This window comes from Balaenoptera musculus, chromosome 9 (genome assembly GCF_009873245.2).
Source record: "Balaenoptera musculus isolate JJ_BM4_2016_0621 chromosome 9, mBalMus1.pri.v3, whole genome shotgun sequence".
NCBI lineage: Eukaryota > Metazoa > Chordata > Mammalia > Artiodactyla > Balaenopteridae > Balaenoptera > Balaenoptera musculus.
The window spans coordinates 18,536,605-18,557,566 of NC_045793.1; the positions used below are offsets into that span (position 1 = coordinate 18,536,605).

Consider the following 20,962-nt stretch of genomic DNA (forward strand, 5'->3'; position numbering starts at 1 on the left):
ATTCCAGTAGGCTGCCCATTACCATCTTGGAAGAGGGCTTGAGAGCTAAGGCTCAAGGCTACAGCCTTGAGACAACTTCCTAGATTCTTTGTCACTTCACCTGCTTTTATCTCTGTTTTCCCCAATCTGTTTCTCTGTGGTGGTCAACATTAAAGCCCTTAAAAAAAAAAAAAAAAAGGACAGTTGTGCTTGTCTTTGGGGCAGATCAGAAAGGAGGACTGGAACAATGAGGGTGGGTGTCAAATGTATACTCAAGGCAGTGGGTAGTGATGGGTTTAAAGAAGGCAGACAAACAGCCTTCCCTTACCAACCAGAGATCTCCCCCTTCTCCCCTTTCTTCTAGGCAGAAGCAAGCACTCTCATCCCTCCAAGCTGATTATTTAGGTATTTTCCACCGTCTCTAATTAATGCACTTCTGTTTTAGGCACTATTGACTGAAGTGCCAATATGGATGACTATGATTTCATTTTCTTTCACAGCCCCTCACTCCCACCACATACAAGCATATTTTCCATCATCCTATTCTCATACCCTCCCAGCATAGGTCAGTACTGAATGTACACATTATAATGACTGGGATGCTATTCAGAGCTGAATCACAAAGTGATTCCTTTCCTGCCCAACTTTTTGTTTTCCCTGAAATTAGTATCTTTCTTTTTTTAAATATTCTTTGGTTTCTATCTGTTTATTTTTAACTCAGTGATAAACTTCCTGCCTGTTGTCTAAATCTCTTCTTAATAATTTCATCACATCAGGTAGCCTATCAATTTCATCTTCTTGATGAACTACCTCCTGGGGCTCTCTGACTTGCTGAAGTCTGGAACAGTCGCTGTCTGTGCCTAGTATACATTAGATATGTCATCCTGAGATGCCTCTTTACCCTTATTCTGGGAATTCCCTTCATGTCAGTTTTCAAGTCTAGATCTCTTGTTCCCATGTCTTCCTCTTTCTTTGGTGGAACACGAATACGCAGTAGTTTCCTGAGAGAACACATGGGAGGTAAATTCTGTAAGACTCTGCATATGTGAAAATGTCTTGATTCTGTTCTCATACTTGATTGATAGCTTGGCTGGGTATAGAATTTTAGGCTGGAAATAATTTTTTTTTCAGAATTTTGAAAGAATTGTTCCCTTGCCTTCTAGTTTCCAATGTGGTTTTAAGAACTCCAAAGCCTTATGTGACCTTCCCCCTTCTGCTGCAGAATTTTGTACAGGCCCAAGTTGTGCCACGTCTATTTATCATTTAACTGGGAGAGATCTATTCAGTTATAGTGTCTAACATACAAGATCAACTATGATCATCCTATTGCTAAATCCAATAGACAACTGTTCAACTAGGCTTGAATTTTGAGCTTCCATGTTGGCCTCTGCATCATCCAATTTTAGCAAGAATCTTGCTCAGTCACTGTAGCCAGAATCCCCACCCTCACTCTCTGATTGGTTTCCTCATTCTTCACTATCCACAGGTGATGTCTGTTCACCTTGGCCTGTTTTCAGCAAGAATCCTGTTCTTACCCCTGATGCTTCCTCTTAGTAACTTTCCATCCACTGAGCCCCACCCTGCTCCTTGGCTATAAATTTCCACTTTTCCTTGTCACATTGGGAGTTGAGCCTGATCTCTCTCCCTTATTACAAAACCCCGTTGTAGTAGCCTCCCTTGAATGAAGTCTGCCTTAACGTCTTTAACAAGAATCATGTATATCATCTTATGAAGAGTACATGAGAGCTCAGAGAGAAGGGTTGAAGCTTAACTTCCCAATACTTCCAAAAGGTTAGCTGTTTCTGTTTTATGGGCCCAAATGGAACTACTAAGAGACGAGAAAAATTTCCCGCATAAACTCTTGAAGAAGTTTGTTCTTTCCACATGCCCTCTTATCAGCCGTTCTTATAACAAACACACTTTTGCAATTTGGCCCAGTGACTCAGACTTTCTGATCAGGGCTCTGCATTTCCCAGCTGAACCCTGCCACTGGCACCTGCCCCCAGCATCATTTTCCTCATACAGAGACAATGCAGTATTGTCCTACCCACCCTGAAGTACTCTTGGGATAATGATATGAAAATGCTATGTAGTTTTAAAATACTATATAAGCTTAGATGTTCATAGTACCCCCACGGACACATTTCTGTGGCTTTGACAACCTAAAATATCAATCCTATCAAACTTCTAAGAGACATTCCTGAGACTGCAGATTTTGACATTTTACATGCAAGTTGTTGTTTTAAAAGAAAATGGTGGGGAGTTTTCTTCTTCAGACTTGAGTATACAGATGAGATGGTAAAGGGTGAAGGGAAGAGGAAGATGGATAGGGAAGGTCTTAGGAAACAAATCTTAGAGAACCAACCTGCAAGAAATGGGAATGCCAGACAAGAGCTTAAAAAAAAAAGTCCATACTATAACATCTGTTATTTGAGGAAACATTAAGAAAATGTTTTGGTGTACACTACCTTTTCTAGAAGTAGCCACACATTGCAGAGGGAATAAAAATGAAAATTACTCTATTTATTGAGCTCTTCTCTTTCCCAGGCATTGTGCTAATCACTTGCATATATTTTATCTTCACAGCTACTCCTTGGGAGAGTAGTATTATCTTTATTTTGTCAAAGAGGACACTGAGGCTTGCAGAAGCTGGGCAACATGCCTAGGTCACACAACTGATAAGGTAGAGCCAGATTCAAACTCGCCTTTGGTCTACACCATGCTCTTAACTGGTGTTACAGGGCAGTGGTGATAAGTAAGGAAACCCAAGCACTCATGCTGGTTAACTCTAAGACCTTGGGCTCCAAATCCCCTATCTATAAAATGACAAGGCCAGGCTGGATACGCTTCAAATGGCTCTTCTATTTCTAAAATGTTGAGTTTTTAAAATCAACAATCTATGGTTTACAAGAGAAACATTTAAGTCAGAAGGCGTATGTATAATAATAGTGAATCATACTCATGGGAAAATTTTTAAAATAGGAATTACCATCATGCTAGCAGATGAAATTAATTGTGAAATTAAAGCAGCACTGAGATACACATTAAGGTCACCATGAAAGGTAAAAGATACATAAAGCAATGAAAGCCTTGTAGTGATACTGAATGCACACATCTTAAACATGTACCAGGAAAGTGCGTAAAAGAAAAACTAGCAGAAATGCAAGAAATATATGTAGATCTCTCTCCCTGTCTCAAAAAGGTACCAATGAGAAGTTATGAGAAAGAAATGGGAATGCTAACAAAATGAGGTGGGGAGGGGGAGAGGAATGGTTGGAAAATGGGATTGGAAGGTCTGAGTCCAGAATAATGAGGGAAGAATTTATGGATACATTGTGTGAATCTAAAGGTAGCACATAAGAGTATTCTCTAGTAAATAAATGGAAAAAATACATCTTGCTCTTGAACATAAAAGGTATTTTTAGCAATTACAAAAACATAGAGAGAATTCCCTGGCAGTCCAGTGGTTGGGACTCAGTGCTTTCACTGTCGTGGCCCGGGGTTCAATCCCTGGTCGGGGAACTAAGATCCTGCAAGCTGTGAGGCGTGACCAAACCAAACCAAACAAAACAGAACAAAACAAAACAAAACAAAACAAAAAGGTAGAGAGTCCATATATCACATTATCCCAACTACATATAATAATCTTGAAAGGAACGTGAACAGAGTTAGAAAAGTGCTGAACTACTTGAAAATTTTGAAGTGCTCCCTTAAAGAAGTTCTAAGTTAGGGATGAATTCCTGCATATAATAACAAAAAACATTTTTTTCAACAAAAATAAAGCTCACCATCATAAAAATTGTTATAAATATATTTTGACAGTATATAAGTTCTATGTAATGAGTAGACAGTTTATAGACAAGGAAAAACATATAAAATCACACGAATGAGTGCACATCTTTTATGACTTAATGAAATGCAAATTAACATTTGTTAGGGTTTCGTTATATGCCTGTTAAACTAAAAAAGTAAAATAAAATAAAATGAGAAAACCCAACGTTCATAGGTTTTTGCAGCACTAGGCTCAGTGCTGGAGAGATGGAAAAGAAAAATAATCTTCCCTGACCTCATGGAACCCAGTAATACTGAAATGGCTGCGGCAATGGTGGCATAGTGATGGTGGAGTGCTTGTAAGCGGAGTCATAAGGTGTTTAAAGAACCCCTGAGAGTTAGTTACTGTAAATGATTAGTTTGTTAGTACAAGCGCTAACAGAGAAATGTGTAACTAGAATATAAGTGGTGTTTTGTCTCAGTCACCAGGCTATCCCCAATACCTGGCAACCAGTGCCTCTCACAGAGCAGGTCCTCAATAAATATTTGTTGAATGAATGAAATGTGCATATGGAATTACAGCAAAAAATTAAAACACAAGTCTTGTATTATATACTCTGCACATATGATATGCAAAGATTTCTATGTTCATTTTAAAAGCTCAAAAGGATTTTGCAATGATATAAGTATAGCATGTTTCCCTTCTCTGTCAAGATACTTAGCTTCATAATTTCTATGCATTTTAATTGAAGTATAGTTAATTTACAATGTTGTGTTAGTTTCAAGTATACAGCAAAGTGATTCGGTTATACAAATATATATATATATATATATATATATATATATATATATGTATGTGTATATATATACATATATATATTCTTTTTCAGATTCTTTTCCATTATAGGTTATTATAAGATATTGAGTATAGTTCCCTGTGCTAGTGCTCTACAGTAGGTCCTTATTGTTTACCTATTTTATATATATTATTGTGTACATGTTAATTCCAAACTCCTGATTTATCTCCCCCCCATAATTTTTTAATTAAAAACATTATTCACACATACCCATTCCACCACCCATATGTTCCTGCCCTGTGTGTGCCATATATTCCAATCTATTTTGGAGCCTTATGGGTCTAGATTTATGAATCTAGATTACTTGTTCTCAGCCCTGGTTGACATTAGAATCACCTGGAGCTTTAAGCCCTCCCCATGCCTGGCTGCACCCTCTTGACAAGCCCACTAACTCATCTGAGGTTGATGCCCAGGCATTGCTGATTCCTATGTTCAGCCAGGACAAAGGCCACTTAGGCAGCAAAACTTTATATTTTCATTAAGTAAAATGTGTTCAGTCATTCTCAGAAATAACCCTTTAAGCTGTCTTCATGGAATCCTGAGTTCAAAAATAGCCTTCTAGTATTGTTAAGAAAAAGTACCTAAACTGGGTGTGCTATAGTGACAAATGCAAGCACGAGGCCGAGGTCCCTTTGTTCCACCCCCCACCCCAAATTCTAATATGCAGGGCGAAGAGACTAGGTGAGCCTTGATAGCTTCTGACCTTCTAGTAAGAGAGGGTTATTGGAGGTTGACTTATCAGGCTACATTCACCTTGAAGGGAGACAAGTCAGATGGGCACTGCTAGAAGTTCTCGCAGAGGCCAGAGTGAGACACCGACGAGGAGGGAGAAAGACTTGGGTGGGGGACACGCCCTGATAATTGACCTCAAGCCTGTTCAGTCCAAGTGATCAAAAGGAGCCTGAAGGTAGAGGTCTGGGATTGCTGTTCATTTTTGAAGAGGCAAAGGAATCTGGCCACCCAGATTCTAGGCTGTGCATCTCTTGTCAGTGGGGGGAACTCCACACGTGTGAGCTGTGCTTTGATCCTGGGGTCTGTGGAAGATTCTCTGGGACTGAGGAAGACAATGGCACCCACTAAACATGTTCCCTGAGCTCTGTGCTGCCCCCAAATCGTTTCCCAGCACCTGATTCTCTGCTCCTGGGCTTGTATCTCCAGGACTGGGGTTAGGTCTGCTTGTCTTTCCCTCTCCACCTCTCCTACCTGTCTGAAGTCTGGCAGGGTTCATGGGTCTGACTTGGAGCCTCGCAGGAGTTCCCTGTAAACTGAGAACTGCAGGGGTCATGTGTTGCCTTGAAACCAAGGTAGGACTTGGGATTAAAAGGCCTCCACTGGGGCCAGTGACAGACCAGCCCTTAAGCAGCTGATTGGTAACTCTCCCCTTTCCCCTCCTCCAGGCTGCCCATTCTCCAAGGAGGAACATTTGCTTTTCTGGCACCCTCCCTGGCCATGCTGTCCCTTCCCACCTGGAAGTGCCCCACGTGGACACTCAATGCCAGCCTGGTGAACACCAGCTCCCCTGAATTCACTGAGGAATGGCAGAAGAGGATCCGAGAGGTATTGGGGTGAGCGGGTGGGGTGAGAGGAATGGAGTGGTCCTCAACAGGGGCTCCTGAGTTGATTCATTTGTTCAACATTCATTGTTCAACTCACTGCTGAGCAAGATTCCAGGCCTTAAGATACTTGGCCCTTGCTTAATTCAGTTTTATCATCCAGGGAAAGAAACTAGTGGCCTTGAAGCAGGCTCTGAAGTTTGGCCATGCTCCAGGTTGGCTTATCTAAACGATAGATAAGGAAGCCAGCGCACAGGATTCTTGGCAGAGAACATAGCCATACCCTCAGGGACAGTAGACCTGATAGCTTCCAGACCCCAACATCCTCACCTGACCTCCTAGGTGAGGGGTCAAGGACGGCCCATGGGTGGGATACTGTATGAGAGAGTGAAGGTCACTTGAGATTTCTAGGAAGCCCAACCAGCTTCCTCCCAGCTTGACCTTAAATATGTAGGCCTGGAGTGAGGCTAAGGACCACCTCCTCTGGAGCAGGGGCAGTTACACAAGCACCGTATGGTACTGGGTTTCCAGTACAAGGTAGTTTGTGCAGGCATGAATCCAGCTATCACTTAATGTCTTCAGCACTAACTCACTAGAACTGGACCAAGGACATTCCTGAACTCAGGGCTATGGACCTAGAGCAGGGTTTGTCCCCTAGGTATCCTTGGGAGTTAAGCTAAGAAGCCTTAGCCCAGCCAGGGTCCATCCTGCACCCCACCCCATCCATGTTCAGCATCCTCACAGCCTCATGGCTGCAATAAGGGTCACATCCGCTGTATGTGAAAGACAAAGAAAGAGGGAAGACAGAGGAAACATGCTAACAAGATTCCTATTCTTACCCAGATTTGACCAATGAGAAGGAGTAGAATTGACAAAACACTCCAGTGGGGGGTGAAGGGTGGGGCAGAGGGACAACAGTGTAAGTCCTAAACTGATTCCAAATACCTGAGAACCAGGAGTGCTGATGTTTGGGGGCAGGAGAAGGTGGATGTCGCAGCTCAAGCAGAGAGCGAATTAGCTCTTCTGCTTTTTGGTTATGTGGGACCCTCAGAGGATTGGATGGCACTCACCCACATTGGGTAGGGCCATCTGCTTCATTCAGTTCACCAATTCAAATGCTAGCCTCTTCTGGAAACACCCTCCTAGACACACCCAGAAAAAATGTTTTGTCAGCTATCTGGGCATCCCCCAGCCCAGTCAAGCTGACATATAAAATTCACCATCACTGTATGTTATGTATATGTTCAACTTTAGTAAACACTAGCAAATACATTTGCACAGTGTATGTTCCAATTTACACTCCCACCAGCAGCATGTGTGAGTTCCAGTTACTCCAAATTCTCACCAACATTTTCTCTTTTTCATTTTAGCTGCTCTGGTCAGTGCATGATGGTAAACGTGTATCATTCTTTTATGATGTTTTTGAATGATTTAGAGTTAACTATAATTGTCTGTCCTCATCTTGTAGGTCTATTTGACCACCTGGGGTCATTTTTGCTCCTATGCTTACCACATTAGCTGGTGACTAGAGGTCAATATCCCAATATAGACTTTGTTATTTATCATTATTTCCATGACTTTCATTTCATTGAGTATCATGTAAATGACCTATGAATTAGTCCATGACCCATTTTAATCTTAAAGTTCAAACAACAGGCCATGTCCTAAATATGCCAGCATCACAGTAGGTACTGGCTCCTTTCACAATGTTCATTCCTCATTGTCCATCCAGTACAGCACAATATACTCTGGGTCTAGTTTTATTAGATGTGTTTCAGTTTGGTAGAATCAACTCTGATGCCAGCATCCCTCATCCCAGATTGAAGACCTGTCTAGAAATATGGCTAAGAAATCATTTTCTTATTTCCAACATTTTAAATGCAACAGGCAAAAGTAGCATTATTCAATACCATAATTTGGTAACTCCAGTTCTTCCTGCCGCCATCTTTCTTTCTGCCCACTGTGAGCCCTTCTTAACCCATTTCCTTGCTCCTGTTGGAAGAGGAGGTGCTGAGTCCTTCTCTTCTAGCCTTTAAATGGTGGGCAGGAAAAGTAACACTGTTAAACTCTCCTTGTGTGTCCTTCCCCAAGGTACTTTCAAATGATTTAATAAGTATATTGTCACTGTAGCCTCTCCACTGGGTAGGATGCATCCTGAAAAACACCAGACTTTCCAATCCGGCCCATAAATACCATCAGAATTCCAACAAGTCACATTAAATTGATTCTTATTATTCCTATCTTAGGGAACACAACCAAGTCCCTAGTCCTGGGGAAATGTGGTTTCTTTACCTTCTCATTTCCCAATTTGTCCTTTACAAACTGCTCCACTGGTGACTCAGTTTAGTGACCCACTTGTAACTTGATCTTACACTATCCTACCCTGCAAGCCTGCCCTTCGTGCCTTTGTCACCCACATTTTGTTGCTTCAAGCACACGTTCTAATTTTGTAATAATTTCACTGCTTTTGGGAAGTGACATGAAATATGAAAAGATCACTCGATACTGTATTTCTTGGTCCATTCCTGTCTTGTTCATGCTGTGAAAAGTGATCCTTGAGCTGTTTGATGTATACGTTGATCTTCATGCTGGTGGGCAATCTGGGTTGCTAGTCTCTTTATTGTAGCCTGAGCCAGGGCTTCAGTGGCAGGATAGGCAAAGCTCAAACCAGAAACACTGTCCATACCAGTTTAAAAAAGTGTTAAAACCTCCCATGCTCTGTGGACTGTCCAGTACAGGCAGCCTGTCAGTTCTGTGATGGGCCATTTATCCTCATATCCTCCCACCAGAGGCACCTGTGCCCATCGCTGTTGGCAATCTGGATCATCCTGGGCAACACAAGTGACTTCAGATAGAGATGGAGATTATGTAGTTTGTGAGCCCACATATGCATGGCTTGTGGCCCGAGGTGTCATCTTGTGGCCCCTAATGACTACATTCAAAATCATACTTCCCTCCTCTTTTTAAGACATAGGGGCATCTACGTGAACCACCAGTATGTGAGATTTGACTATAAAGTCCTGTCCTGTAAAAGGTGAAATTTCAGTGGAGCCTCTACGATCACTTGCCAGACCAAACTGCTAGTCCACTGGCCACAGCCCGAGAACCTAGATAATTCTAAAGGGATGACTCTGGGGGCTTATGTGTGTACTGTCAGTCACATCACACACAGCTTGGTCCTGTGGCTGGACTTAGACTTGCCTTCTTTCCTCCATCAAGGTCCTTCTGTTGCAGTGTTACACTCTTTCAGTCTCAGTCTTCCTCAGGTGGGTGAGCAGCACCTTTGGCAAGACTCCAAGCAGTGCTTTTTTTTTTTTTTACATAAATTTATTTATTTATTTATGGCTGCATTGGGTCTTCGTTGCTACGGGCAGGCTTCCTCTGGTTGCGGCGAACAGGGGCTACTCTTCGTGGTGGTGCGCAGACTTCTCATTGCCGTGGCTTCTCTTGTTGTGGAACACAGGCTCTGGGTGCATGGGCTTCAGTAGTTTGGCATGTGGGCTCAGTAGTTGTGGCTCACGGGCTCTAGAGCGCAGGCTCAGTAGTTGTGGCGCACAGGCTCAGTTGCTCCGCGGCATGTGGAATCTTCCCGGACCAGGGCTCAAACCCGTGTCCCCTGCATTGGCAGGCGGATTCTTAACCACTGCGCCACCAGGGAAGTCCCCCCAAGCAGTGCTTTTTTAATTCAAAGACCCACATAGTGGGATCCAAGTCTCTGTTGTTAGAGATAGATTATCCCGTGAGGTAGTGTCCACCCAGGGGAGGGGGACTGTCACTTACTCATGGATCCTGTGAACCCCTCCTTGTGTAACTGCCTTTTCTTTTCCTGAATATAGCGATTTCCCTTTAATCAGCACATTCTGTTGATGATCCCCTTCCTTATTTGCATGTCTTTCTGACATCGCTCAAGGTACCATTGGGATCTCTGATCTTGGAGTTATTTGGTGCCATTCAGTAGTGCTGTAATTCCAAACAGTGCCCAGTAGCAGACTAGTTAGGAATGGTCCTTCAGAGGGAGAGTAGTTGAGTAGCTGCTCTGGGCCGCCTCCGCACCAAATGCCCCACGCAGAGCTGAAGCACCAGGCATCTGCCAGGGTCAGTCCTCATTCAGCGTGGACGGAACCACTGACGCTTCTGACGGCTCAGGAGCACTGTGCTGGTCAGGACACCACTCTGAGACCAGTCTGAGCCATAACTTGTGAATTTCAGCCAGAACCTTCTGCTGTTCTTCCCTTTCAAAAGCAGCCTTTCTGCATGTGGCCATGCTCTGGTATACAGTCCGACAGTGCGCCCAGATGTGGACGTACTTCAATGATCTGTCAAGTCCTTGTGCTTCCTTTTTTTCTCAAGGTGGACCCAGAGTTAACAGAGGTTTTTAATGTTTAAAGAACTTTTCCATGTAGTTCCAGACCAAGATACACCTAAGGATTTCACTTGTGAAGCTGGTGGGCCCTGGATTTTTGCCAGGTCCGTTGGCCAGTCTTCAAATGCTGTGTGTTGTACCACCTATTCCAAAGCAAGATGTATTTCTTCTTCAGTGCAGCCTAGTTTTATCATATCATCAATAGCATGAATCACAAAATACATGTGGTCTGAGGTTTTGGGGGGTTTTGTTTTGTTTTGTTTCTGCCGTCCCCCAGGGAGCCAATACTTGGCTTTCGTAAATCCAAATTAAAACTAAGCAAAGAATAAGAAGTGGATTTTGTCAACGAAAATTTAATTAACTATCAAGTTAAGAAGGAAAAAATGGAATTTTATTCGAGCCAAGCTGAGGATTATAAACCCAGGAAGCAGATTCTCAGGAAGCTCTGGGAACTCTTCCACCTGTTAGAAGTTGAAGCCACGGTCATATACATTTTTGAGACAAAGGATCGAACATCAAAATGACCTACTGATATTTTACGTAAAGTTCACCAAGGATACGTAGTCCAGATAAGCAGGTACAAAGTGAGCAGCCAGTCACCATGACCCCTAACAGAGCAGGGAGAGGACGTTATTCTTGTAAGAAGTTACATTGCTAGCATCAGAAGAAAGAAAAACAATTGATCTTTCCGGTTGAGCAGCCCCGCATCTTTGAGGAGCTCTGGTTAATGTGTCATGCAGGTTCACACTGCACATTAGGGAGGGAGGAGGCCCAAACAAACACACAGAGAGAACTTTATGTTTAATTTTTTTACTTGTCCTGCCTTAAAATATAAATTTTATTTCGTCAGTTTCCTTACCCTGCTCTGCTAGATGCCAGGGGCAGGATTTCCCTTCCACTTAGACCTACTGAGAACTATAATTTTTTATGCAAGAATCTCTTGCCTTCGTACTATCCAAGAGGAAAGATCTGACAAGTTAATTTGTCTCTTCTCCTACCTAAGCACTCTGCTGCTTGAATCCTACCTGTGTTCTAATGATATGTCTGCCTCAACACTGCAATGGTCTGAAGCAGTTACTTTGTGTTTTGAGGACACGGTATTAGTAGTGAGAGAGGATGTTTAGGGATGTTTAGGTCATGCTGTGCCTGCACTGAGCACAGGATCCCAAGTTACAGACACAACCATGTTTTTTAAATACATTTACCATTTATTTTTGTGTTTGTGAGTCCTCTAAAGCAGGAGTCAGTAAACTATCGCTCTTGGACCAAATCCAGCCTGTAATCTGTTTTTTTTTACTGCCCACCAATTAAGAATGGTTTTTACATTTTAAAAAGTTGTTTAAAGTTATAAAAAGAATATGTGACAGAAACTATATGTGGCCCACAAAACCTAAAATGTTAACTATCTGGCTTTTTACAGAAAAAGTTTGCCAACCCCTGCTCTAAAGCACAGGGCCCAGAGTGGGAGTTCCTCTTGCCCAGATCTAAGACTGTAGCCTCCACTATTTTTTTCCCACATCACCTTCAAGTGTCCAACAGTGAGTGCAAACCCAGAGTCTTATTTGTGGTATTTTAGCTCCATCTGCTGGTCCAGTGTTTTTCACCAGTGCTGTAAACAAGGGAAAGTTCTTTCAAGTTTCAACCTCCTTTTACTAATTGATGGATTGGTTTAATTCACTGAGCCAGCCTATTGGAATTTAAGGTAGAGTTTCCATGTTTCACTGAGTTGAATTTGTTCACACGCATCTCAAGGCTTGAAGCCACTGATGGTTAGCAGTCCAACTCTACATCACGATACTAGCCACAAATGAAAGTGAGGCAAATATAGGACCAATAGGGGTGTCATTACTTTCTGGGAGATAAGAAGTAATAGAGAGGACAAGTAAGTAATGATTATATTTTTAGAAAGTGGTGGTAGCAGAAAATGTAGAAAACTCTGGGAAGAGATGGCAAGCTCAGTTTTCAACACATTAGACCAACTTAAACTTCACCTTCCAGTATTATGGTGGTTTTAAATTTTTTATATCCTTGTGTATGCTTATGTATATGTGAAATGAATGACAGCAATGATAAAAAGGCTAAGTCGGAGAAATTAGGATTGCTTTGTTACTATAAAGTGCTCACGCCACTCATGATGTGGTATAGTGTTATTTGAAAGTGAACTTGGGAGAATTCCCGGGTGGTCCAGTGGTTAGGACTGTGCTTTTACTGCTGAGGCCATGGGTTTGATCCCTGGTTGGGGAACTAAGATCCGCAAGCCACGTGGTGTGGCAAGAAAGAAAAAAAGGGGGGACTTGGATTAGCTGTAAATGTACATTGCAAACTCTAAAGGAAAAAAAAAGGATAATGGTTATGCTAAGAAAGGAGAGGAAAAAAAAAGCTCAGTTAAAACCACAAAAGGTAGAAAAAGAGTAGAAGACAAAAACAGAAACGAAGAACAAGGGCAACAAATAGAAAGTAGTAACGGATATGGTGGATATTAATCCAACTATATCAATAATCACTTTGAACGTCATTGGTCTAAAGGCACAGAGATTGTCAGAGTGGATCAAAACACAAGACCCAACCGTATGTTGTCCAGAAGAAACCGGCTTTAAATATAAAGACACGTGTAGATTAAAAGTAAATGGATGGAGAATATACCACATTAACACTGATCAAAGGAAAGCAGGAGTCAGACTTCTTTCTTTTCAGGAAGAGCAGACTTCAAAGCAAGGAAAATTTTCAAGGGTAAAATGAAGAACGTTCATATTAGCAAAGTAAAAAAGGAGAAGTAAAGTAAAACTCAATCAGTCCAATAGATCAGGGGTTGGCAAACTACAACCCATGAGCCAGATCTGGCTCGTTGCCTGTTTTCTGTTTGTTTGTTTGTTTGTTTGTTTATAGCCCACAAGCTGAAAATGGTTTTATATTTTAAATGGTTGAAAAAAATCAAAAGAAGAATAATACTTTATGACATGTCAAAATTGTACGAAATTCAAATTTCAGTGCCTATCAGTGGAGTTTTATTAGAACACAGTCAAGCTCATTTGTTCCCATCTTGCCTGGAAAAGTTTCAACTGAGCCTGTACGGCCCACAGAGCCTCAACTATTCACTCTCTGGTCCTTTACAGAAAACCTTTGCCAACCTCTGCAATAGAAAGTAGGAAAACAGAGACAAGTAAAGCAACAAGATGTTCAGTACATAACTGGGTGATGCCAGTATTACGAGTCATTACGTTATGACTACGATCAATAGGTAACCTTGAAATTTACTTCCTGGAAAACTTCACATTAGGTGAAAATGTCCAACAGACAGTTGGAAATAGAGGACTGGAGAGAGGAGTGAGGTCCGAGCTCGCCTTCCCTCAGTTCCTCTGGGGTCCAGCTTTGCCCCTGCACTGCCTCTGAAGGTACCACCAATCTGGGTGGCCCTGCCGCAGGCTTCCAGGTGCTGAGCCCCACGCTTCCTCTTCAGCTGCAGGGAGCCATCATGGTTGCTTCCTGTGTCCAGATGCTGGTGGGCTTCTCAGGCCTCATTGGCTTCCTCATGCGCTTCATCGGCCCCTTGACCATTGCTCCGACCATCTCCCTGGTGGCCCTGCCTCTCTTCGATTCTGCGGGCAATGACGCCGGGATCCACTGGGGGATTGCCACCATGTAAGCACCCTCTGGGGAGGGTGGGCCATCTTTGGAGGAAGACTACCCAGTAAGAAGAGTGAGTCCTGGATATTGGCAAACTCTGGTGGTTTACAAATACTTTCACAAACATCACGATACCTTAAAAAGCAGTGAAATGGCTACTTAGAATGTATTATTACTATTTCTTCTGTTATTAGTCCTCACAGACAATAAGTTCATCACAGGCAGGGTATAAACATACTCAGTGCAGTGTTCACAGACAGCTGATTCTACCCGTCCCCTGCCTCCTAGGTTTTCACTGAGCAAATATTGTAAACCTCCAGCACCTGGGAAGGGTGCAAAGACATGGCCTCAGCTCTCAAGCATTTTGTAGCGTAGTGGAGGGATAAGACTTGGGTCCAAGTACCTGTGACACCAGGAGACAGTGATGAGAGTCACAGTGTGCCGGCTCGTTCAGGGGATGGGGTGGTGACAGCCAGCTTGCTGGGGGTGGGGGTGGGGGTGGTGTCAGGAAGGCTTCCCAGAAAAAGAGGCCTTCGGCATTTAAACAGAGCTTTGAAGGGACGTGGGGGTGACCCTGGATGCGCTCATTCACTCTGCCTGTTGTGCTCTGACCTGCAGGACCACCTGGGAGAGAAGATGGTCTGACTCTGGCCTCACTGGCTTCAGTCTGGATCTGTGCAGCTGCCATGCTTATTTCTCAGGCCCCTGCCCACTGTTCCTCTTCAGCCACCAGCAGCCTCTGAAAGGGGCCCGCCCACCTTTTCAGAACTGGCAGGGTGCTGCCTACACTGCAGAGCAGGGCCTAGATGGGGACCCTCCCAGCACAGCCACTGCCCCATAGTCCCGGAGACACGTGGTGGCACGCCTTCCTGGACCCTCGCTCATGACGAGCCCAAGTTCGCCAGGTCGGGTGTGGTTTGTTTCTGTTTCAGGACCATCTTCCTCATCGTGCTGTTTTCTCAGTACCTGAAAAACATCGCGGTGCCTGTGCCTGTTTACGGACGAGAGAAGAAGTGTCACACCTCTAAGTTCTACCTGTTTCAGGTCTTCCCTGTAAGAAGCGCCCCCCCCCACCCTCTGCCATTCTTAGTTGACTCACCTGGAGAGTGAGGGGCAGCCTCTTGCTCTCCCCGATGGTCCCCAAGTCAAATGCTCTCCACCTGCAGCGGCCTCTCCCCCTCAGCCTCCCTTAATTGCCCCGCGGGTGGTGGGAGCCTTGGTGTAATGCCGTCCCAGATCTTCCCTCATTGCTTCTCCCCCAGGAGTAGAGAACTCGCCCCAGGTTGCCACCCTGGGCACCACTGTGGGACAGTCTTCTCGTGTCCCTGGGCCGTCCTCATAGCATGGCACTGGGGGAGACAGCCAGGCTCACCGCTAAAGGTGCAAAACTAAGGGCTAAGTTGCTTAGATCAGTTTCTTTCTCATCGGCTCCTGGATAATTCAGATCCTGCTGACGGTGATGGTGTCTCCTTTTTCAGAGCCTTCTCTGTTGAATTTGCTCCACTCTGTCAAGTAGGTGCCGTTGCCAACCACACAAATGTGTTTTCAGGTTCAATTTATCTGTGATATACATTCTGCGTTATAAAAAGATACTTCCACATAATGATCTCATTGATCCCTCAGCAACCCTGTAGGCCACTGGTTCAAAAGTTCAGTATGCGTAAGAATCACCTGGGGACATTGCTAAAAATGCCGATGTCTGGGGTTCTACCATCAGAGATTAAAAGTCAGTATATCTGAGGACCCCACTTTAAGAAATTCTGCCTCAGGCTCTGCAGAGCAATGGTTGTAATTCCATTGTACAAATGAGGACACTGAGGCTCAGGGAATTTGATCCAGGGTCATGTGACCAGCAAGCAATAGAAAGGGAGTCAGACTGCAATCCTTCTGACCCAGGCTCTGTCCACTTTCCTAGACATTTCTGCCTCTACTTGACACAAGGTCTCCCCACAGTTTAGTTTCTCTATTCCTGTAATGTGTTCATTATCCACTGACACAGCGGATTCCTGTTGTCACTGGAAGGGTTTGTAACCCAACACTTCCTCATCTCATAGAGCTTTCCCGACTCCCTCCTTCGCCCACCCTCGCTGGGAGGTGTGGGCAGGCGCAGGGGTGGGGCCCAGTGTGAAGGGCGCCTCCCTCCGGCAGGTGTTGCTGGCGCTCTGCATCTCCTGGCTGCTGTGCTTCGTGCTCACAGTCACCAACGCCCTCCCCTCGGCGCCTGCAGCCTACGGGTACCTGGCCCGCACAGACACCAAGGGCGACGTCCTGAGCCAGGCTCCGTGGTTTCGCTTCCCTTACCCAGGTAACGAGACGCCCACTCCGGGGCCCATCTTGCCTGGGGCATATGCTTCCCAGGACTGCCCATGAGGCTCAGGCACCAGAGGGGGAAATGAGTAGCGCTGGGGCGGGATCTCCTCCAAGGGATCTGGCAAGGAGGGACAGGCCCTGCGGAGTCCATATGAGACCCCTAAGAGAGGAAGGAGACCCTTGGGTGGTCCTAAGAACCCTTTGGGGGTGGTGGACCAAAGGTTCCCTCTCCCAGCCCTACCTCCTTCCTGGCCCGCATGCCTCGTCCCCTCCTCCACATTGCTCAGGCCCCATCAACTGGGGGTGGGGAAAGCACAGAGGGATCCTGACCTCTTAGCCAACCTTTGGGTCTCCTCATGGAACTGGTGGATCCCACACAAGGGAGGCTTGGGGCTGAATTCGAACATTTCTGGGTTGCTGGTCAAGGGCATCTCCCTTCCCTGCAGTTCTTGGCTCAGGGTGTGAGAATAACCACGTTCCAGCTGGGGGGGGTGAGGAGGTCCTGGCCTCATGGACTGGGGAGCCAGGACCTCCCTGAGTAAGAATCCTGAAAGCCTTCAAAAGGCTTCAAGGCCTTCCTGGAAAGAGGCCCGGTTTCTGGTTCTTTTTGTGCACTGTGACCTCAAGGTCAGGGCCTCTGACCCATCCTCAGGGAGGCATGGGAGGGCAGGAGTCTGAGACACAGCTTCAGGACAGTTGTTGGGTTGGAAGACGTGTTGCCTGGTCTTTAAAGCCTTCCAGAGAACCCTGGCAAGGGAATTATTTGGGGTCCAGCAGCCTGTTATCTTCCAGATGAATTTTCCCTCTGCTCTGCATTTTCAGGGCAGTGGGGCCTCCCCACCATCAGCCTGGCTGGGGTCTTTGGGATCATCGCGGGGGTGATCTCCTCAATGGTGGAGTCAGTAGGCGATTATTATGCCTGTGCCCGCCTGGTGGGGGCACCACCCCCTCCGAAGCACGCCATCAACCGAGGCATCGGCATCGAGGGCCTGGGCTGCCTGCTGGCCGGGGCCTGGGGTACGGGGAACGGCACCACCTCCTACAGCGAGAATGTCGGCGCGCTGGGCATCACCAGGGTAAGGCTGCTGACAGTGGCTACGGGGGTGGGGTGGTGGGCGGGCAGGCTAGGTACCTGAATCTGTCATCAGTGTCTTAGCCTCTTACTGTTGCTGCAACAAATTATCACAAACTTGATGGCTTCCAACAACCCAGATGTATTATTTTACTGATCTGGAAGTCAGAACTCCAGCGCGGGTCTCACAGGGCTGCAGTAAAGGTATTGGCAGGGCCGTGTTCCTTTCTGGAGGTTCCAGGGGAGAATCTATTTCCTTGTTTTTTCCATCATCTAGGGGCTGCCCACATTCCTTGGCTATGGCCCCTTTCCTCCATCTTTAAAGCCAGCAACATGGCATCTCTCTGACCTTTCTTCCTTAGTCACGTCTCCCTTTGACCACAGCTGGGAAAGATTACCTGCTTATAAGGATGCATGTAATTAGGTTGGGCCCACCTGGATAACTCAGGCTACTCTGTTCATCTCAAAATCCTTAACTTAATCACACTGCAAAGTCCTTTTGCCATTAAGGTAACATATTCACAGGTTTGGGCATGGACATCTTTGAGGAGCCTTTATTTTACTTACTATACTTGACCTTCTTGGTTGTGGTCACCTCCATGTGAATGTCGCAAGGGTACCTCACACTCAGAATGGCCTCTATTATGCTCAGTCCATGCCCTCATCCTTACTTCTCCTCCCGTAAACCTTGTCTTAGTGAATTCACCCAGTCATCCTTAACTTCTCTCTCTGTTGTGCACTTCTCACAGTGGATTTTATTTTTTCAACATGCGTGCTGCCCTCCTGTCCTCTTGTCTCCATTCCCAGTATCACAGCTTTATCATCTCCCACCTGGACATGGCAGTATCCCTAACTGTCTCTTCCCAGGATCTTGCCCATCTCTAATCTAGCTACCACACGGCTGCCCAAGGATCTTTCTAGAACCCAATTAAATTAGTCCCTGCTTAAAATCTCTTCCAGGCTCCATTTTCCACAGGAAAGCCCCATAAGGTCAGCAAGAATTCTTCAAGATGGTGCTTTCTTCTTATTATTATTTTTTTTGGCTGCATTGGGTCTTCGTTGCTGTGCGTGGGCTTTCTCTAGTTGCGGCGAGCGGGGACTACTCTTCGTTGCGGTGCGCGGGCTTCTCATTGCGGTGGCTTCTCCTTGCGGAGCACGGGCTCTAGGCATGCAGGCTTCAGTAGTTGCGGCTCGCGGGCTCTAGAGCGCAGGCTCAGTAGTTGTGGCACACGGGCTTAGTTGCTCCGTGGCATGTGGGATCTTCCCAGACCAGGGATGGAACTCGTGTCCCCTGCATTGGCAGGTGGATTCTTAACCACTGCGCCACCAGGGAAGTCCCCAAGATGGTGCTTTCTAAGGTGACTGTGAAAAGAATATTATTATGATGTTGCTTTCCTGTATGCTTCAGTGCATAGGTACAGTGTTTCCCAGCACAAGTGAAGTGAGCTTTGGAAAATACTCACTTTCCTCCACCCACATCCCCACCCTGTATTTTCTGATAGCTCCCTTGGACCTATCTACCTCTGTACCCTGCATGGCCTCTGGCCCATAGTGAGAGCTAAAATCTGTGAGCAAACAGCAGAGCCAGCACCCAGCCCTATGGCAAGTTCGATGTGCTTGGACACTGTGGACTCTTTGACATTTTCCCAAAGTTTCAAGACCTTTAGTGCAAGTGAGAGGAACATTTTTCCACGTGAGGGCCACTGACCCACACAGAAATGTGGGAATGGGCTATGTAAGTATAAAGCAGCAAATATTTTTCTTGCTGAAAGGAAGATATCTCATGCAGACCAGAAAATTATATTCAATAAACAGAACAAAAAATATTTTTGATGTATCATTTCTAAATTAAGACCCTTTACAGGAGAGGGAAAGAGCAGGCAAGAAAAGATACATAGACACCAAACAGGGTATAAATCCAGCAGGAGACCGATTAACTCTGGTCTGGACTCATACCTCCCCCTTGTGGCCCCGTGTTGCATCTGCATTCATGGGCTCTGACCTATTCTTGGTTCTCTCCTGGTCAGTTGGGAGAAATCAGGCTGAAGGCCAAAGATCTCCCATCACTTCTCTAGGGTGTCATGGCTCCCAGCCCAGATGTGAATCCTGAGACCAAAAGACGCCCAGGGCTGCGTGATAAATTCTGTGGTAGTAGGATTGGGGATGACCTGCCATCTTTATGAGACCGTTAGCATATCCAAAGGGTATTGGTTGAACCTGACAAGTTGATCTATTGTGCTTAGATTCATGTCTTTGTTCCCACAGTTCATTGCTAGGGTTGTAAACAAAAAAAGTTATTTTGATGTGGTTAATTCCTATCACTTGTCTTCTAATGAAGAAAGTTAAATAAATAAGCTCTTAAACTGGAAAGAAAAATAAGCAAAGGCAGAATCTGCTGCTTTATTGCTGCATTAATGGGCTTCAAGTTGTTGACATTGGAGTATCTTAAAAAAATGTTTAAATTGTGGTAAAAGACATATAAAATCTACCATCTTAATTATTTTTGTGTACAGTTCAGTAGTATTCAGTGTATTCACATTGCTGTGCAACAGATCTCCAGAACTTTTTCATCTTGCAAAACTGAAACTACACTAGAGTATCTTTTAAGGACTGGGAGTAGAAACAAATGCATGAGAAGAGGTTCAAGAACTACCTAAGCACATTCATTGATAATAGACTCATGATGGGATATTCAGACATTTGCAGCACAACTCTAACTTTTGAGGATGAGGCTGAATGCTTCCAGGTCAGAGGTCATTTTTGTCTCACTGGTAGCTGTCACTCAAACCCCAGATACAACCCTTGACTAGCACAACAATCATTACTGTCCAGCGTGTGACAGCTGTGTGTGCCTGGCACTGGGATGGGATGTGGACCAGAGCCCATAATCTTCACAGCAGAGTGGTTTTTTTTTTTTAACCTTTGTAGAAACTTTTTATTTCCAGATCTAATAGCTGCTCTAAGCGGGTGAAACATACTTCTTTAGCATTCCCAAACTCCTAGCTGCTTGAGAAACCCTATGCAAACCAGGTAATAGCAATTAGTAGTGACTCTAGCACAACTGGTCCTTGATTTTGGACCAGTTAATGCTGTATAATGCCATGGGGAGGAGCCTTGTCTCTGTTCTGTATCTTAATGAACCTCCGGATAGATGAAGGAGGAATCATAGTTTACACATAATCCATGATAATTGCTTGTTGAGAAAATCTAATTTGTCCTAATTGAGAAAATGTATCAATTAATAATAATGAAGTGACTTATAGAGGGAACTTTTTAAAAAACTTTATTGAAGCATAGTTGATTTACAATGTTGTGCTAATTTCTGCTATACAGCAAAGTGATTCAGTATTATATAACATTTTTCATATTCTTTTCCATTATGGTTTACCACAGGATGTTGAATATAGTTCCCTGTGTTATACAGTAGGACCTT

At 44.7% G+C, this 20,962-nt stretch overlaps 1 protein-coding gene across 1 annotated transcript in view; it reads left to right on the top strand.

Moving 5' to 3' along the window:
- LOC118900428 (solute carrier family 23 member 2-like) overlaps positions 1-20,962 on the top strand; it is a 41,913-nt gene that overhangs the window by 13,899 nt on the left and 7,052 nt on the right. Inside the window, exons 4-8 of the mRNA XM_036862776.1 lie at positions 6,005-6,164; positions 13,981-14,162; positions 15,080-15,200; positions 16,296-16,452; positions 17,280-17,533. Of these exons, the coding sequence (XP_036718671.1) occupies positions 6,005-6,164; positions 13,981-14,162; positions 15,080-15,200; positions 16,296-16,452; positions 17,280-17,533 (874 nt within the window). The remainder of the gene's footprint in view (positions 1-6,004; positions 6,165-13,980; positions 14,163-15,079; positions 15,201-16,295; positions 16,453-17,279; positions 17,534-20,962) is intronic.